At 48.1% G+C, this 19,928-nt stretch overlaps 1 protein-coding gene across 1 annotated transcript in view; it reads left to right on the top strand.

The window, feature by feature from the left end:
* Positions 1-9,411: 9,411 nt before the first annotated feature.
* SCML4 (Scm polycomb group protein like 4) overlaps positions 9,412-19,928 on the top strand; it is a gene marked incomplete at both ends in the record, with an annotated part of 35,558 nt that continues 25,041 nt past the window's right edge. Inside the window, 4 exons of the mRNA XM_084284437.1 lie at positions 9,412-9,612; positions 14,259-14,388; positions 16,118-16,318; positions 18,796-18,990. Of these exons, the coding sequence (XP_084140563.1) occupies positions 9,412-9,612; positions 14,259-14,388; positions 16,118-16,318; positions 18,796-18,990 (727 nt within the window). The remainder of the gene's footprint in view (positions 9,613-14,258; positions 14,389-16,117; positions 16,319-18,795; positions 18,991-19,928) is intronic.

Below are 19,928 nucleotides of genomic sequence, written 5' to 3'. Positions count from 1 at the left end.
ATACATCTCAGACACTGCGTATCACCTTGCCAGGTGGGTACGTTAATTTAGGTTAACACCAGCAGATAATAGTATTGGAAGGCTCTCGTTTCCCTCCTGAACCCATGTGAGCTTACCGAAGGGTTTGGATCCACCAGAGCTTTTCTTCTCAAGCAGGAAGCGGTGGCAGTGGGGTGACTGTCTAGCCCTGGCTGACACAGCGGGCTGTAGCAGTGATGCACGTGCTTTTCTCGTTTCTGCACTTAATGATTAAGTTCAGGATCTTTTTATTTATGTCATCTGATTCCCACGTTAAAATGTGGTTTGAGTAAAAAACGGGTCTCCCATGCATAGCAATGAAAGCTTGGAGCATCTTCAGAAGCTGTGGTCCCTGAAGTCTCTAAAGTCAGAAACCTAAGAGCTACTGCAGTTAATGCCAGAAAGGGACGGCTCTTTTATAAGTATTATTGCTCACAATGTAATATAAAAGTGCAGCGGGTCCCTAAGGGATAAGGATAACTATTATGTGAGAAATGAGCGAAATTCTTGTGCTGTGTCTAAGAAAAGTTATTTCCCTATTGACTTTTGTAATATCACTTCTTCAGATTTAGGGGGTCAATTTATTTCCTGAGGCAGCTCCCAGCACCTCTGAGTTGTGGCCGTGTTTCTCATGTCCCAGCCCTCAACACTCCACAGCATTGCTGTGCCCATCCCACTGCAGTACAGCGGCCGGTGCCTTTTGGTGGCTCGCATCCCTGCTTGGCTATGGGGCCGTGGACAGAGTGAGGAGGTCTGGTGGGCTTCACTGTGATGTGGGTGTAATTAGCACAAACAAAACAGCTGCTGTGTGCATGTATGGGTGCAATTTGTGTGGGACAGGAGAAGGAGCAAACGGTTTCTTTAGTGCTCAGGCCACCTGTATAGCAGATTTTGATGGGAAAGGGGTTTCCCACCTCTTTTTCAAATAGGGACATGTTAGCCCTGGTGATTTCATTCAGTAGGCATAATTTAACAAGGAACAAAACACAGAAATTTTAGTTGCTATTATGAACTCAAGCAAGGCAGGGAAAGATGGGGGTTGTACCCAGAACCAGGGCTGTCTCTGTGTTAAAAATACATTTACTTGGTAAGATAATTGAGGAGGACAGTATGCAAGCAATAAAGAAATGCCTGGAGTAGCACAGGAGGCAATAATGCCAGCAGAGAACAGCCAGATCACCTCAAGCTGCTCATCGCGACAATTTCTGTTTTCCATTATAAAGTTTGTTCATATTTCTTACTGCACCACTGGGGGCCTCCTTTTTCACAAATAGAAAAGGTTGAAAGCTCCCAGACCCTGCTTAGTGCTAGCATCCTCCCTGGCCTGCTGCACTGGGCCAGCCTTAGCCACGTGGATGCTCTGGAGATGGGCATTGGTCCTGCTCCTCTTTTATTTAATTGCATAGTTGTAGTTAAAGAGACTTCTGCTCAGTCCTGAGTGTGATGGGGACCAATTTCATGCTCCTGTGTGTTGGGGGTGCCTAGGTGGGCTTGAGGCCACCTCCGCCACTCCTTTCCAACCCTGGATGTGAAGAAACTTTTCTGACAAAGGTTTTCCTGCAAAATATTCACTTAAAAAAGAATAATTTTTGTACACTGTGCTTTCCAAAAATTCCCAGCCACCTCTCATTGCAGAGTGCACCAGGCAAACTGGGATAAGTATCCTGAATTCTTGTACAACTGCTTGGTTGTATCACAGTAGTGAGACTTACTCTCTGCTATTTCTATTTTTTCTCCTCCATCACCCCCACAGGAATTTGTACAAAACCCCTCCTCATCTCGTCCTGGGCCAAATGCACTCAGGAGGGATTCTGTGTGGTGAGGGGGCAAATGAGGTGTGGAGGGACATTGCCTCTTCTTCCTCCCTGTCTTCCTACGTCTGACCTGAATACATTGGCCTTCTCTGACTTATGTATCTGGGCCTTCTTTCTGTTAAATATGAGTATCAAACTCCTTTTATTCCACAGGCAGAACAATATATTGATGGTTCAGGAAAACCATCTGGAAGTATTTCAGGGAAATTACCTAGATACCTGGATTCTTCTAGGAAGTGAGCAAGCCCCTTTGTGAGGCTTATCCATTTATTGCAGACACTGCTTGCAAAAACTATAGAAAACTTGGGAGGAAAAAAAAAAGCCAACAGCTATAAAAGCAAAGGCCAGAGTACTGCCAGACAAGCAAGAGGGAAAAAATATGAGTATCAGCCAATTACAGACTCAGCTGGAGAACTGAAATGGCCATAATATAAATGTTGCTCATTTTGCATTCATTTGTTCCAAATCTTTGCCCCTGAACATTTAACAGAGAGCAGAGAGGGTCTGTGGCTTATTGGTGATGAAAGCTCCTGTCTTCTGTGTGAGGCATAGAAGATGAGAAAGAAAGTGACTGCATTCAAAAGAGAAGTTGGGGCTTTCTTCACAGGTCTGAAGATTGTAGATAAATAAGGTTGCTTTGTGAGCCTTTAGTTCAAGGAGGGTAGGCTTGTTAACTGTGCAAGTCCCTGCTAACAGAGCTAATGGCAGGAGGGGACCTCTGGAAAGCAACCTGCAAAGCACACGGGCAAAATGTGTGATCAGAAGCAAGGCCGTCTGAACTAGCCACTGCTTGACTGAATATGTGAAGCAGGACTCGCTAAAATACAAACCCCAATTTAAACTTAATTGCTTCTGGTTCAGAACCAGCCTCGGTTTTGTGGGTTAAAGTCCTATCAGGGCTACAAGCATTCACGTATTTAAGAAAAGATTTGTTTCAGCGTCGCCTAATTGATTAAAAACAGACACCCTGGGCATCTTTGCTTTGCCAGTATCCAGGGTTTCAACCAAGGACACTGAGGCTGGAGGATCCTGGTGTTGTTAATTGTATTTGGTGGTTGGGGTGGAAGAGAGGGATGTGCTCTGCATTACCACCCTCCTGCTTTCTGGGGAAGTTGCTGTGTCCTGAACTGAAAATGGCCAGGCGCAGGCCAGCAGGGACACACACAGAGGGCCTACAGGTGGTATCTTCAGCTGACTGCAGGTGAGGAAGGTGGCAGGCCTCCATTTCACCTCCCTACGCCCTCAGAGATGCTCCTGAGGAGAGGCAGGGCAAGAGCCTAAAGTGAAGACCTGCAGGAAGAGCTCGACCATCTCCTGCAGGTCGAGGTGGTAGGCTGAGTCCAGGCCCCATTTTTCTTCTCGCCCCTCTGCACTATCAGCAGTGGTGCTGCTGCACCTTATTTCACAAAGTGGACAGGGGCTTTGCTTTGTTTTCTCCTGCCTGATCTGCCCACAGGCGGCTTGACCACCTCGGCAGAGCGACCCTTGCCACTCATGTGGCCTTCTCACATCCATCCTCTCATCTTCCCTTCGGTGCTCCCTGTCAGTGCTCACTTTCTCCCTTTAGTCTCATCTCCCCGATTCCCTGCCACAGGCTACTAGTCTGCCAAAAAACGTCAGGCCAAACAAAGAAAGGTAAGCTTGAGAGGCAAGGCTGGCCTCGGCTGCTCCTGGGGGTCCCATTCTCACAAGGGTTTCCAGGTTCTTCTGGCTCATTAAGCAAACCTGAGCGAGCAGGGGCAGGCAGCACTGCCCTACCTGCTGTCACCAGGGGGCTATCCTTCAAAGGAACACCTCTTCAAGGACAGCTCTGTCACTGCCATGGACTGAACTTAAAAAATAAATAAATAAATCAGGCTGTAAGATGGAAACATTTTTTTCTTTCTCTTAGTAACAAGGAAAGGAGCAGACACCATCAGTGCTTTTTGTCTGGGTTTTGAAGAAGCCTGTGCTCTTCCTTACCTATTTCTTACCCCTCTGTTAAGGCACCCAGACGTGAGAGGGAGACGAGGGCAGGGTGCAGCCCCAGACCCCGCTCCTGTTGTGCCCTGTTCCCCAGCACAGCAGCAGTGAAAATGCCCAGTGTAGATCTATGCTCAGGAATAAGGAATGAGCTGGCCATGGGGCTCTGCTTGGAAGTACTGCTGCTCACGAGTGTAAAGAAACCCACAAAACACCTGTGGCAGAAACTCAGACATGTTTTGGAATGAATGCAAATGCAAGAGTAAAAATATGTTTTCTTGTTCTCTTGTTTGAACTCCATTTGATTTGGATCCATTGGCAAATTATTTAATACGCACCATTTGCTTGCCCTTGCAGCAATTACCTGTGTGCATCCTCTGGCATATCACAAGACAGGTGGTCAAAACTGGAGGGCTGCAAATGTGGGACTCATGTCTATCAGTTCCACATTTCCATCTATCAACCTTTGCACTCCTTGCTCTCATCTGTCTTGACCGTCCAATCGGTTTGAAATGAGTCAAGAGGTTCAAAAGTCTTAGGGAGTGAATGAGTTTGTACACTTTCTTATTCTCCACGTAAGTAGACTAAAAAAAATGCACACCACCTCTTTTCTGTGTGTGTCTCAGGCACAGAATGAAAGCACTGAAGGAAATCTTGCCCGTCTCACCCTCGCCAGCAATGCTGGCTGAGACGATGGCTCTGGGGCAAGGTAGACAGAGTCTGTGCAGTGACGGATGCTGGTGTGTGCTGCTTTGGATGCTGCTACTACTTTTAGTTTTATCAAAGAGAGCTACATTTCTGCTGTGCTGCAGGGAGAAAATGATCTACAGCTACCAGCTCTAACAGAAGATTGCTGCTCATTAGAAACCCGTGTTTTTACAGCCCAGAACAAAAGCACATTCATTTCTCCTTGTGTCTGCTTATAGGCTCTGCTGTAGCCCTGCTCCAGGTAGGGTGGAAGTACTCAAAATATGTCTTTTCAATACCTAACGTTGGGTCAAAAGTAGGTGAGTCAGACCCAACTTTTAGAAATGGGATATAGTCCTGAATTAGGACACCCAGCCAGATGATGAACTGCGCTGTGAAATCAGGTGAGGTGAATCCCAGTCTTGGCTCCCACAGCTAGCACAGATATGTGTATTGTTTCTTCAATAATTGGTTCAGGAAATTGGGTCTTTCTGCTCAGATCGTGTTGACTGGACAGTCTCAAGGTCTTTATGTAGCAATTCTGTGGTCAAAATGGGCAGGAGAGCTCTTCAGAGAAGCAGTTTCCTCTCACTTCTGTTCCCAAGGCAATTGGCAAGGAAAGAGGGAAGCCCTGCAAGTTGCCATGAAGGACTCCATGCCATGGCTGGACATTATCCCCATCTTTTTTCAAGCAGTGTCCTCCAAGCAGTTCTCCATACAGTGTCATTAGGCAGCCACATCCAGACATGCAGACAATATTGGTTCAATGCCTTCATTAGCAAAAATTCCTGCTGCCTGCTTCACTAAACACCTTTCGTGTGCTAAGCTGTGCTGCTTTGGTATTCGTGATTAAGAGATGTGTAATGCCTCATGTCCCTGAATGCACTTCTGCGCCTTGCTTTGGCTTAAGGCATGTTCTGTTTCCTCCTTCCCTATGCATCGTCCCCGTGCCAATCCAGGAACAGGTTTGCATTAGACCCGGTGTAAACCGAGTTAAAATGATCATCCGCTGGAATTACCGACATAAAATTTAATGTGATATTTTTACCTTCAGCCCTCGCAGTTACTGGAGCGCAGGTTAAAAGCTGCATTTATTACAGGCATTTATTTTTATTAAGAACAGATCTTTGCAGTCCATCAAAAGTCCCCGGTTTAGTAGGAAACTCACGGTGGCTGCCTCCACTCCCAGCTGCGTTTGCCAGCTGAGTCCAGGTGAGCTGTGTTGCCAGTCTTACAGCCTGTATGCCGAGACATGATGCAGGGCAAGCAAGTTGCAAAGCACGGGCTGCTAGAAACACCCTGCTGTGCATGCACAGCTGCTTGGGGTCCTCTGGGGACAAAGCAGCACCCTTCCTGCAGCGCTCACCATCCCCTGTACCTCCTGCCTGGGAATTGGTGGGAAGATAAGGAAGGCAGGGCTGGAAATAAAATTGCCAGACCATATGGCTTGAGAGGAGAAGGAAAGGTCACCCCGTGTGTAGCCCTATATTAAAGGAAGAGAAGCCATAAATGTAAAACAGTTTCCTGCTGTTATTTTTAATCTAAGTACAGAGTGATAGACCCAGGTCAGAGTGAGGCTTCACCACGCTAGTTCCTTAGGGAAAGTACAAGGACAGGGCAAAGAGCTACAGATTTCCATCCCCAGATACCATCCCCAACTATTCATGCCACAGCAATTTCCTGAACTGGGGAGGTGCCTTCGTCAGCAGCCTGCAATTTGCCTCCTTGATTTCACCCTTAATTTGCATCGGGTTCTCTGAACCTGCTCGGAGGCCACCAAGCTTTCCAGGAGCTGGGCTGTGGGTCGAGCACAGACGGTGGCAGATGTCGGAGTTGCACAAGCTGCCTCCAGCAGGACCAGGGAAAGTCCTTCTGGGGGGATGCCCTGACTTTGCTGGGGTGGCAGAAAGGGGGACCCGGCTGTCACATCCCAAGGGCACCCCATCAGCTGGAAACCATGAAATTAGGACCTGTCCTTCAACCTTGCCTTGTCCTCGAGCACAGCACGCTGAAGCCAGCAGGACATTGAGAAAGGGAGAGGAAAGTTTCTAATCATTAAAAAAAAAAGGCTGTGTGGGCAATGAAACCCACAGGGGTTTCGCTGCCAGTGAAGCTGGGGGCAAAATGCTGGCTTCAGGGTAGCCAAAAGCAGTGCCTCCATCTCTCCGGCAGACTCACAGTTTGTTTGCATGTTTTTCCAGCCTGGCCAAGAGCGTTCTCCTGGCTGTGAAAGGAGGTCAATCTGTCACCCCCTACCATGACACACAGGTGAATTTTACTTATTCTGCTCTCTTTCCCTGCTGTTGGGGAGCACTCTTGCCTTCCAGGGTCTGCAGCAGAGTAGCACAGCAGATGTCACCCAAGATGTCTTCATACTTCCCTTAGCATAAAAGAAATGAGAACCAAGTCATGGCTGGGTTTATAATTAAGTGCAGTAACAACAGCTTCTGTACTGCAGGTGACTTTTGGTTCTGCTGTACCAGCTCAAATGCATTTCACTGAGATTACGCGTGCACAGCCCAGTTGGCCCTCCCGATCTCGGCCAGGCTGTGAAATCCAGCATAATCCTCACATTTCCCCTCCCTGCACGACTCCCTGCCCACAGCTAGCCTGTACCGTACCAGCCAGGGGACGTGGTGTTTCGGGAGGAGGGAGAGAGACAGAGGGCATCACTCAGAAAGCACTGCGGGGAGGAAGATGCACACAGCTGTAGACAGAAGGAAAGTGGTGATGCTCAGGACAGAGACAGCCTTTCTGTTTGACTCCTGCTGTGGTGAGCTTGATGCTTTTAACCCTGAAACTGCAGCCCCCACAGTCACACCAGGCTTTTATTTGGTAAAAATCAGACCCTCCTGGAGGGCTTTCAGCCCATTCCTGATCTGAGTATACCTCAAAGACGCAACCACAGTGTCCCTGCGCAATTAAAATTAAATTTAAAAGTTAAATTAAAGTTTAAAATTTAATTAAAAAATAAATTAAATTAAAATATATATATTAAAATAATAAATTAATAAATAAATACATTAAGTGCTGTAGGTTTGTCACAAAGTGATTTTTCCAATCTGATGTTAGACCTCCAGTGTTTGCATGAGAGTTTCAGACAGCTGGTGTTAAAGACCGGAAAATTTATGTTCAAACTGTAACTCTTGTCCTGCATAATGGATCTGTCTGATCTGAGCAGATACCCCTAGTGCTATTGTAAAAATCTGTTTGCAGTATATTACAAATAAATGCATTTACTGGGGGTTGGGAGCCCTCTATTTTTTTTTTGCCTCCAACAACAGACACTGTAAACTACTGAATGGGCAAGACCAAATGAGCAAATCATTTCTTAGTGAGTCATGCTTTCAAAGTTGTGACCAGGCAAAATGTATTTACCCTTGGGGCAGGGAATCCCGTGCTGCAGACACTTCCCACCAGACACAGCCCCTGTCGAGCGGTACCCTGCACACAACAAGGGAGCACAACCCCATTTCTGCTGCCGGCAATGTCAGCTCTGCTCAGTCCAATCATGCTGGCTTCCGAAATGATCAATTTTGATTTTGGAGTTTGTAGGTATTGTAAAAATCTGTGCTCGTCTGTGGTAATAAATAAACCTCTGCTTGCTTTCTTTTTTGAGCTTCAAGGATGCTCTTGGACCACATCTTCAGGCTGTCCTCTGTAAGTGAGAGGGCCAGAAGTAAAAGTGTAAAGCAGGGAGTCTTCCTTTACCACTGGCCTGAGGGAACATGAAATTGAAAACGTCAGATGTTGCAAGGTTTATCATAAAAGCACGAGAACTGCTCATAGGCTTCTGCCTAGCAATGTGTGCAAGCCAGGGCTGGGCTAGTATTCTGCCCACGCTCAGGAAAGCAGATGCCTGCGCAAACCAACATTTGAAAACCTATTGCTGCAGGGGTTTTTTTATTGACCTTTGTTAGGATGCGACCCTCGCCAGGAGCTGTGAAGAATGCTGTGTATTCCCTTGCTGCTCCGGGTATGGTCGTGTATTTGTTTTCTTTATTAAAACTTGGACAGAGGGAAATGGACCAGATTCCACTCCATTACCCCTGCTCAACTTCATCAGCTGCACGGAGTTGTGATGAAATAACAGCTTTTGATGGAGTACATCCAAAAGCCCACTGCTAGCATGCACAGCAACAGATGCTGTAACATTGCAGAGAGGAACGGTTTGGCAATCCTCCTGTTGGGTGGCTACCTCCTGCCACCAGCCCCCCCAATGTGTGGTCCCCCCACGAGGCTCTGCCTCCCCGCTTGGGATTGCTGTGCAGGAAACAAAGGGAAGCTTGTTTTGATATAGGTAGCACCTCCAAGGTCAGGAAGGATCTGCAGGAACACCAAATCCTAGAAAAGTTCAGGCTGGCAGGGACTGCAGGAGGTCTTCTCCTCCAGACCCCTCTGAAAACAGGGTGGAAATGTTCAACTCAGGGCCGGCTGCTCACCAGTTCGCTGGCGATGGCAAAATGAGGCTGCACCAGAGACACAAAGGTGTTATCTAAGGGCTGTGGGAAAGCTCTTCATCACCATCTTCATTGTGTCTTCATCAGCTCACCTGCAGGGTGCAGGGTCAGCCTGCCAGTGTGGGATTCACAATTAGCCACCTCTTACAGAGACCTCGCCACTTGAGCCAGCTCCCTGTATTCATGGTCAGAGGAGAGAACGGGGCATGACATGGGGTTGGTCTCTCTTTGGAGAAGCTGAGCTGAATGGGGTCAGTGAATCGCGCCCCAGAGAGAAGCCTGTAGCACGCCTGTCACCGCTTTGTGATCAACAATAAATGACAAGATGACAACGCGAGGAAAAGTGCGGCTGCTCTGCCTCCAGCTGAAAAACCTTGAAAAGAAAAACCTCGATAAGAAAAATAAATAAAAAAAACTCTTTTCTCTTTTCCTTTCCCTCCTTTCCTGCCTTGTCCGCAGCTCCTGGGCACATGAGTGCCTCCCCACCACCGCCCGCCAGCCGGGACCCCGTGGCCATGCAGTCCCCGCGCATCGCGGGGAGGAAGCGAGGGCGGCCCCCGCTCCAGCCGGCGCCCATCAAGGTGGCTGTGCACAACCTCTTCTCCGCACCGGCCGGGGCTCTGCCGCTCGTGAAGATCCCAAAGAAGAGAGGGAGGAAGCCCGGGCACAAGGTAGATATGTGGTTTTCACGCTCCTTCTCCTCCTCCTGCGGTTTGTAGCGGGTTTTGCCCTAGGAGCGCAGGTGAAGTGGAGGAACGGAGGCTGTGTTGGGTGGAGCGGCGCAAGGAAAACAAGAGAAGCCAGATTCTTTTCCACCTGCACTGGTGAAAAAATAGGGGGAGTTTTCTTTTAGAAGTTTAAAAATGTTTTAATTTGAAGTATTTTTAAATAATATGTGGGAGCACCTCAGCCCGTGGGAAGACAGAACTGTGATGCTGTAGGAGGGGAATTTACTCCAGGGAGTGAAAAAGAGCTGTGTTTGAGCGAGATGCCCTGCTGCCAGTAAATCGCTATGTTATTTTCCATCCCTTTCCACCACCAGGTAGGTGCACAGTGCGTGTTTGCAGTGCACACTCCTGGTTTTCACCAGGAACAGCGACAGATGCAAAGCAGTCTCTGCCAGGTGTCAGAGGAAAGTGATGGTGGTGAAGCGGAGCTGCCCCAGGAGCAGGCTCAGTATCCCTCTTTGGATTACCCCAAAACTGCCCAGCAGCAGCCCAAAAGAGAACCACATGTCCAAGCAAAGATGGGGGCAATTGCTCTGGTGTTTTGTAAAATGTGGGGTATGGAAGTACTTATCAAGACATTATTTTTCACTTCAGGATGAGGTTAATAACCTGGGATGGAAACATCTGACTTGATTTACTTCAGTTAGCTGCTCCTCCTAGTAATTTAAGCTATTATCAGTATTGCTGGGTCACTTGTAGGCTCTTTAGATCAAAACCATCCACGTCTGAGATAATAACACTTTGGAGAGGTGGTGAAATTGAGTCCCTGAGATGATTAAGTGATTTGCCAAATCTCATGGTGTCCTCGCATGAGGAGTCTCAGCAGACCCCAGCCTTCGTGTCCCTTGAGTGTCCTGCTGCCCCCCATTTCTTCTACCCGCATTTACAACTGATCTGTAACTTGAAAAAAGTGTGAGAAAGTGTTTTCACCACCCAGCACACATCTGTACACAGGAGAAGCTAAAATTCAGGCTCACATTTGCTGCTTCGGACCAGTGTCCAGTCAGCCGGGCATCACTGGGGGGATGATGTTATTTCCCGGTGAGTGGCAGCTAGAAGCAAGGCGTGCTTTTATAATTGATGGCTGAGGTTTCTGAAGCTGACACTTGTGATCTGTAACATCCGAGGCATCTGGCCCCGTGTTATTTATTTGCGTTGCAGGATTGGTACGCCCAAGCAACGTTTTTCTGAGAGGAGCCTTTGTGCAGAGTGCGCTCGGCCGAAGTGAACCGCTCTCCATGAAAAGCACTGCCAGAGCACAAGTCAAAGATTGCATTTTTTGATGGGTAACTCGAGCTTGATTTAATTAGCTCGCTAATTGTATGACTTTCAGATACCAGGAGACTTAGACGCATTTTAAAAAATGAATCCATGCCCAAATGGCAGACAACCAAATTCTTTATAGCAACCAGATAGCTGAATTATTACAGAGCAGATGGAAAAATACTTCTGAATTTTTAGCAAACTAGGAATTTACAGCCGAGATTTAAATTTATTTTGACTGAGATGTGAATAACAGACATTTATAATCACATGCTCTTTATAGCCAGATGACCCATTGTCAGTTTTCATTGATATTAAAGCAAATATCTGTGTCTTCCTAAACTGACATTTCATCACTCTTCACCACAGAGCAGAGACCTTTTCCCCACTCTCCTCTTTATTTTTTCACAGCTTCGGTTATAAAATTTCATCAGCTGCTTTTCCAAAAAAAAAAAAAAATCATTTTGTCCCTGATGCTGAGCTATCTGCCGTAAACCACTACATTTTCCCTAAACGCAGTATTTTTTCTGACTCTCTGAATCTCATCAGGAAGAGGTCCATGCCGGCAGCCCCAGGATAGCTTGGTGGACGGGCTGGGATTGCTGCCCTGGCTGGAAGCAGCTGGAGCTGGCAGCTGGGGCTGCTGCAGCTGCAGGAGGGGAGGATGTGCTGTGCTCCCTGCACCCCCAGAGCCGCCTGGCTGTGGGGTGTGAGCGGTGTTAGAGGGCAGTGCCCATAGGGGAAAGATAGAAGTCACAATTAATGGTGACAAACAAGCACTCGGGACTGGGAGATGCTGGGATTAAGACTGCACAGACCACCTGCAAGCAATTCATCCATCCTATGAGGCGGTCTTGAATTTCAAGGTTTCATACGCTCCCCTCAAGGCTACCTGCCTCGCTCACTGCTGAACACTTTGGGGACGTGGGAGGCTGCGTGCACACTCCCCTGCACCAGCTGCTGTGGTGAAGGAAGCTATCGTGTGACATGAAGAAAAGGTGAGAAGGAGGTGCCTCTGCCCTCCTGGCTGGAAGGAGAGAGGCTGGTGGGCACAGGGTGGGCCCCAGCCTTGTCCTGCAGTCAGGACAAGGGACAACCAGTGCACAGGAACTTGGAGCCATGAAGATCCGTGGTCTACATGGTTTAAGAAAAGTACCAGGGCAGGTTGCATCATGGTACATCTTGTTTCTGCTTCCTCTGGTCTCTTTTCCATGGTAGAAGGTCTGTATGACAGGGCTCTGCTTGTATGTCTTGTTTTAGAGCAAGTGCCTTTTTTATTTCATGTTGTACATATTAAAACTTACGGCATTTGTTATTCAAAAGCTGATTCAAATGCCTTACTGTGAGGACTTCCCATAGCGCTCTGGCAGATTTGCTCTGTCTCCTCACTCTCCCTTTTTCTATACTTCACCACTTTTTTCACTTCTGTGTGTCTGTGCTTTCTACTGCCAAGCTCTCAGTCAGCTGGTGGATTGGGTTGGCTTTTTGATAGAGAAGAGTCAGTCCAAGAAAAAGAAAACTTTGAAGTAAATAGCTGGAGATATGCGCTTAGTGATACACAGGGTCTCCTCTGAATTTTGGTGTCCAGAAGATATTTAAGCCATATTTGCTGCTGCACCATCTCCCGTAATCAGGCATTGTTTTATTTTGATCGAAGGAAGGCACATCGTCTGCTACTCCTAATAAAAATGGCATTTATCTCTGTATCAAGAGGCTGTAGAGTACATACTGTTGCAATTAAGTTTGCAGTAAATTGCTCGCTACACCAGCAAACTGCCAAGAAGGGGCTTCCAAGCTGGGGAGCTTACACAAGTCTTCCCCTCTGTTTGTTTGCTCTTGAACACAAGCCTGCCTGTGCCTCCGAGAGCTGAGGAGCAGGTGGAGGAAGCTGCCTGATGGAGGCTGGCAAACCTCTGCCCGACGGGCAGCACACAGCCAGAGGTGCCCAGGACCTGTTATCCGTGGGGGTGTGTGTGCATATTGATATATTTATTTATATGCATGTACAAGTGTATATCTATCTATATACAGATGTATGTACTTGTAGAAATGTGTGTGTGCTATGCGTAAACACATATGCAGATACATATGTTTATTATGTGCATATAGATGTGTACAAGCAAAATCGAGACCAGAAGCCTAGCATAAGGGCTACCCAAAATTTCCCTGCGTTTACTCGTTTCACCATAGGAAAATGAAACCTTTATTTCCACCCAGGCTTACTGTGCCCACCTTTCCACAGAGGATGCTCTGAAGGAAATTATAGTCTGTGGCTACTTTATAAAGCAGCAAGTTTAAGAAGGTCTTGGTAGAGATCTGGCAGGCAAAAATCACATGTAACTCAACAAAGACAGCATTTTTGTTTGCTTTGAGAGGTACCATCCCCGTACATGCTACCGTGCTACTGAAAGCAAGAGAGACCCTCAATCCTATCTTAATGAAGCTCTTGCTTTTGGACCTGGGGAATAGTCCAAAATCCCAAAGATTTAATGACAAAAATCTCTCTTGGGTGACACTGGGTCCAGCAGTCTTCCCTCTCCATTCCCCAGCTTTCTGCTTTTGCTTACACTGAAGCAGTGATGCTTGTTTTACACAGCTGCAACCATAAATCACGAACAACATAAATCTTTAACCAAAATAACCTCTACTCTCCACCAGAACTTGCTAGAGGTTTGGGTCTGCAGCTAATGGTCTGCCTTAATTTCTACCTAAAATACGTGGTGATGCCGTGCTGTAAATTCCCACTGTGTTTTACTTCTCCAAGCTGGGCTGCCTGTCACAAAGATTACTGTAATGGTGCAGCAGTTTGTATTTACTACTGGGTAGCAGCACACTGTGGACCACGGTCTGAGGTTATTTACACGGGTGCCAGCCCCAAGTAGCCTCGTGGTGTCGCTGGATCTACACAAGATTTACACCTCTGTAAGCAAGAGCAGAATTTAGCCCTGAATTATGACGTGGATAAAGACCCCAGGTCTGCCCCGTTCGGAGTCGTGGGGGAATTATTTACACCCACATGAAACGGGCTGTAAAATGCTGTTGCTCTGATTTGTTAGAGTGTTACACCCAATTTGCTCAGGTGTAAATAACTACCCCGTGGGTGGCATCATATTTGCATCCCACAGCTGAAGGCATCGCTGCCTGCTGCAAATCAGCCAGGCTGTGGGCTCCAGCATCCTCCCAAGGGCAGAGCTCCTACAGAAGGGGATGCTGTGGCAAACTGCTCATGGGTGGGAGCTCCCAGGGAGCAACACGTGCAGAGCAAAACTGGAATACCTGGTGTATGTTTTTGTTACCCCCCCCCCCCCCCCGGTTATTTTTTGCAGCTGAAGTCTCGTGTTCTGATGACTCCCTTAGCAATCTCTCCGCCGAGAAGCACGCCGGAGCCTGATGTTAGCTCGATCCCTCAGGACGCAGCAACCATCCCCAACTCAGCTGCCCCACAGGCTCTCACAGGTATGCAGGCTCACAGGCACCACGGCAAGAGGGTGAGCAGGTCCCACAGGCTGTCAGCCAGCTGCTGTGTTTTCCAGAGCGAGCAGAGCTCATGAAAATTGGATTTTTCCCGATTAGACTGATGGCCAGTCGCACAAAGCAGACGTGTCCTGCAGGACTGTGTTCTGACAGCTATGTGTCAAGTTCAGTACAGACCTTGGACCCATTCCTCTTGAAATGTGGATGTCAGCATCCCATAAATATTACCAGTTTATTCCTGACACTCATCCCATCAGCTGTGTCGCAACGACAGGACGGGGAGCATCTGTTACCTCTATGGGAGAAGGCGGGCAGAGGCAGGGTTAACCAGCACCTAAACCCCAGAGGCTCACAGCAACAGCAGACCTGGTCACTTCTGGTGGTAGGCTTTGTTGTTGTTGTTGTTTTGTTTTTGCTTATTTTAGAATATACCAGAAGGAACATAAGTCAGTGCTTTTAAATTGACGTAAATGAGAAGAAAATCAACAAGACAGTTGATTTACCCCGAGATTTCAGCAGAGAAATGAATTAGCTAACATTACATTCTAAACTAAACATATAAATCCCATTATTTCTTAGCTGGGATGCACAGAGGAGAAGTTTTCCATCTGCTCTGGTGGCAAAACGATACTAAGCGTGGCGACAACGACGATAATAATATATTTTATTCTCATTTGTCCCTTAGCATCCAAAGGCGGCAAAGTGCTTGGCAAATGCTAGCCGAGTGGCATTTCACATTGCGCTGAGAGATGCGCTTGGTGCCTGAAGGCTGCAGCCAGAGCAAGGATGAAGGTGATGGAGGCAGGGCCAAGCTGTTTTTTGCAAATTTGGTGGGGCTTGATGTGATGGCACACCAGGAGAGCTTCGTCCTGACAGCCCCCTGTGACCCGTGCGTGCTAGGTGTGCTGTCCCTGGGTTTGCTCGGTGCTCTGAAGGTGTAAAGTGCCGTGTAATGTTAAGTATGATCACTATTGTGCCCCCGTGTACCTAGGATACACTGTCTGAGCCCCTTCTGCTGCTCGGTGAGAGATGTGGTGGCAGAGCGTGCTGTGACAGTCGCAGTAGATTTTCATTACGGTGATGCAAACTGTAAATTATTTCCAACTTTACGCAGCTGTCATCATGTCCTCCGCACCGCTTGATGTTTTTTAGTCACATATCTGATTTCTGTCAGAGGATAATGTTATATTGTCTGAGAGATGACAGCTCCAGCGCACTCAGGCAGCTATTATAATATGTCTCACTTTAGCCTGACTTCAGGCTGTGTCTTGGTAGCCTGTAGTTACCACAATATTATCTCCATGCCTCTGAGACGCAGTTAGCTTTGGCCAGGCTTAAATAAGTTCATGTGAGCAAGAGGAGACTGCTGATTTTTTGGCTATTGCAGGCAGGCCTGATGGCGTGGAGCAAAACTGCCTGCACAGACCTCATGCACCATCCTGAGTCCCTTGTGTGTGGCACTGTCACCCAGCTGTGGTTCCCGGAGGGGTTTGGGCTGCAGGCAATGTGCTGCTTCCCTCAGCAGCACGCAGGGTGCTGGGATGGATGTGGAGGGTCGGGAAGCTGCCACAGGCCATGGCATGGCACTGCAGCAGGGCATAGCCCCCCAGAAATCACCCTCCAGAAACCACAGCTGCATCACGGGCAGCAGCAGCAAGGGATGCTCTCAGGGCCGTTTTGTAATAACCGTGTTGGTGTTTTGTGCCCGCAGTCTGCATTTACGTCAACAAGCAAGCCAGTCTGGGGCCCTACCTCGACCGAAAAAAAGTGCAGCAACTGCCGGAGCACTTTGGGCCCGAGAGGCCTTCCACGGTCCTGCAGCAGGCTGTCCAGGCTTGTATCGACTGCGCCCTCCAGCAGAAGGCTGTCTTCTCGCTCATCAAGCCGGGCTATGGAGGCGAGATGGTGCCAGGTACAGTGTTTGTGTACAGGGGTTGGGAGGCCAGTAATGAGTGGAGAACCCCAGGGGTCAGTATGGGGTCTGGTCCTGTTTAACGTCTTCATTAATGATGTGGATGATGGGGTAGAGTGCACCCTCGGTAAATTTGTGGGTGACACAAAGCTGAGGGGAACGGCTGACTCACCAGAGGGACGCGTAGCCACCCAGAGTAGCCTTGGCAGGCTGGAGAAATGGGCTGACAGGAACCTCATGGAGTTCAGCAAGGAGAAGTGCTGCATGTGGAGAGGAAAAACCCCAGGTAGCAGGACATGCTGGGGACCACACAGATGAAAAGCAGCTCTGCAGTTCCTGGTGGACACCAAGCTGAACAAGAGCCAGCAGCGTGTCCTTGCTGATAAGAAAGCTGATGGTATTCTTGGCTGCGTTAGGTAAAGTATCACCAGCAGGTCAAGAGAGGTGGTCCTTCTGCTAAATTCATCATTGATGAGGACACACCTGGAGCACTGTGCCCAGCTCTGGGCCCTCCAGTACAAGAGAGACCTGGGCATACCAAAGAGAGTCCAAAAAAGCCACAAAAATGATCAAATGATGGGAGCACCTCTCCTACAAGGAAAGCCTGGGAGCCTCAGGCCCCTCCAGTAGCTGAGCGTTGCATGCAGCTGTACAGTGATGAGCAAGCCCACGTGAAAGCTACATGGTGCTCTGCAGGAAAGCTTGCACAAGATTCAGCTGCTGGTGTGTCCTACTGCTGCAGGCCATGAACCAGGTCTGCTCCCAGCTGCAGGAATTGCAGGAGTCCTGCAGCAGCCTCCTGCAGAGCAGCGCTACAGAAACATGTTAGAGCAACCGGAGAGAATTTCCCAGGACCTTCTCGTTGTCCCAGAGTGATGCTCCTCTCTTTGTCAAGACGGTCTCTCGTGTCCCACGCCGAGTCACCTGGCGTGGCTCTCAAACTGAACGTAAACTTCTTTTTTTAATGACATCAGGAGGTTCGTGTCACAGCACTGTGGGGATGCAGTGGAAGTGAAATGACGGGAGTGTGGGAGCAATGCTCTCTGAAGAGCTGCTGTGATTGATTCAAGCCATGCCCCACCAGTCTACGTGCAGGGTCCGTGTCCTGTGTGGGAGCAGCACATCCAGACCGCTTCCTCCCTCTCCTTTAATTCTCTTTTGAGCTCTCTAACCACAGGTGTGCCTTCCCTAAGGGACATTCAGAATACTCTGAGAATGATCCAGATTTGTTCACAGAAACATGAGATTGAAGTAATTCAGTGCATTTTTTTTTTCTTGGTTCTGTGCTGTGTATATGGTTTTAATTTCAAGCAGGAGAGACACATTGTGCACCAAGCCTGGCAGATACTTTGGTCTCAGTTCATCTAAGCTGGCCCAGCCTCAGGTACCTGAGCTAAAAGCACCTGGCCAACATGATTGCAAACTTCTCACCTCTTCTAGTCACCGTCCAGTAGGTGTGATGGCCCTCTGGCCGTGGTAGGGCTCTGAGATTGCAGCTCCCTCCCAGCTGTCAGCTTTGTCCAGGAATTTTAATTGCTCTGCTCTCACCCTTGGGTTCAACCCTAGATGTATTTCTAGAGAGCAGTCCTCATCCTGCTCGGCTGAAGCACAGAGCTACTTTCAGGTCCTCTACAACACGAGGAAGATTGCTCTTGGTGAAAAGAGTCCTGGCTGCAGGGGTCTCCCCACAGCACCACGTAGCAGAGATGGTGCTGGCAGCAGTGCCACAGGGAAACTTTCTGTTACCTGAACATCGCTGTGGCCTGCCTGTGCACCTCTGCAAGCACCAATTCACATTTCTTGAGCCCAGATAACCAGAATGATGCCTACAAGTGCACTTTAGGCTTCACCAGGAATTAACACTCCCTTGTCTCTCTTGGTCTTGTGCCAGCATGGACCACTGTCAGTTCCCCCCCAGGACGAAGGCTCTCCTGCTGGCACAGCCTCTTGTCTTCTCCTGACTCACAAACAATCATTTCTAGTTTAACAAAAGATTCCTCATACTTTAATGACCACAACTACCACCCTTCTGTTTTCTATAATGCAATTATATCACTAAATAAAGGCCCCTGATTTAGTCTGGCAGACCTCTTTTCAGTAAAACCCCACTATTTTGTTCACAGACATCTTTAGTTCCTGTCTCCCCATTTTCTTTTAAAACCGTGGGTATTGCATTGTAATCTTTTTGTTTGGTTGGTTTTGTTTTTGTTTTGTAATTCACTGTAATTCAGTTGGATGCATGGATTAGATATTCTTGCACTGCTGCCAATGCCTGGCTGCATCTCTCTGGGGGAAGGTAATGTGATTCATGTGAACTCAGGTCCTTAAGCTCCTCTGGTTTGTTTTGTACTTCAGGTGGGGTAACTGAGTAAAATAAGACATTCAGACAAATACTGGTATGAAATCTTTTTCCCTGCTCTCAAACAACCCCCATCCATGCATTGCTGGGTACTGAATTGCTCTCGCTTGCTCTCCAGTCTCAGCTTCTTTCGAGGGGAAGCAGCATCTCCTGAGCCTGCTAGCAGTGAACAGCATTGGGTATGTCCTGCGCTTCCTGAAGAAGCTCTGTCGCAGCCTCCTGTGTGACAACCTCTTCAGCAACCAGCCCTTCCAGCAGTACAGCACCGCGCCAGGAACCCCGGAGGTGTACGAGAACAGACGGATGGAGGCAGGTAGGCTGCCTGATCTACTTGTGCTCAGGGTTCAATGGGGCTGAAGAGATGACTCTCTCCTTTTGGCCCTGTCCTGCATATGCTGGAGAACTGCAGGTCCCCATGGGATGTTTCCAGAGGGAGACAAGTGGATCTGCAGCATTTTTCCTGGTTGGCTACAGAGGCTTTCATCTGAGAACCACTGTGTTGAGGAGCCCCAGAAGTGACAGGGATACTTCTCTGAGTATTTTGTATTCCTTTGCCTCTTTTATTATTATATTTATTTATTTTCCCAAGGAAACAAGGCTCACGTGGTCCCACTGTCCTTGTTTCTGCCAGTAACTTCTCGCCTCCTCAACCGTATCTAGCCCTGGGGTAGAAGTCTCAAGGGGACTGAAAGAAAGGTGCAAAGATAAGGCCCTGAGCCTCTGCTTCACTGGCAGGCCTCACCCCAACTTAAATTATTGTGCCTTCTCTTTCTTTAGTGGTGATGTGGGCACTTGGGGAGCACGTTCTCTCTCTCATACACCCAACTATACATGTATGCTGGCAGCTGAGAGAAGGGTGGTTTCGTGTCCACAATTATTATCCACAGTTTGTTTGCCAGGAAGAACGGCAGGTGTGCTTTACACACCAAAGCCAAGAGTAGGGTGTGCACACAGTGCACAAACCTCCTTTTTGTGCAAAGAAATCCAGCTGCCACTCTTAAATGTAAGGGAGGAAACACAGGAATGCACACTGAAAAGCAATATTGTTTTCCTCTAGACTAGGTCATTTGCAGCAACCCAAATATTTCTGAGAGGCTAAGGGATTTCAGTAGCACAGAGTGAGTGACTTCCAGCAGGCCTGGCATTTGCATTTACATTTGTATTTGCTTTTGCTTTTGGTTTTGCTATGCTGTGTGTGATGGAAGGCAGCTCCATCGGTGGAGTTTTTACCATGGCTATTACACTCTGCAT

The sequence above is a fragment of the Netta rufina genome (assembly GCF_964035555.1).
Source record: "Netta rufina genome assembly, chromosome: 3".
In the NCBI taxonomy this organism is placed as follows: Eukaryota; Metazoa; Chordata; class Aves; order Anseriformes; family Anatidae; genus Netta; species Netta rufina.
This window is presented reverse-complemented; position numbering and strand designations above follow the sequence as displayed.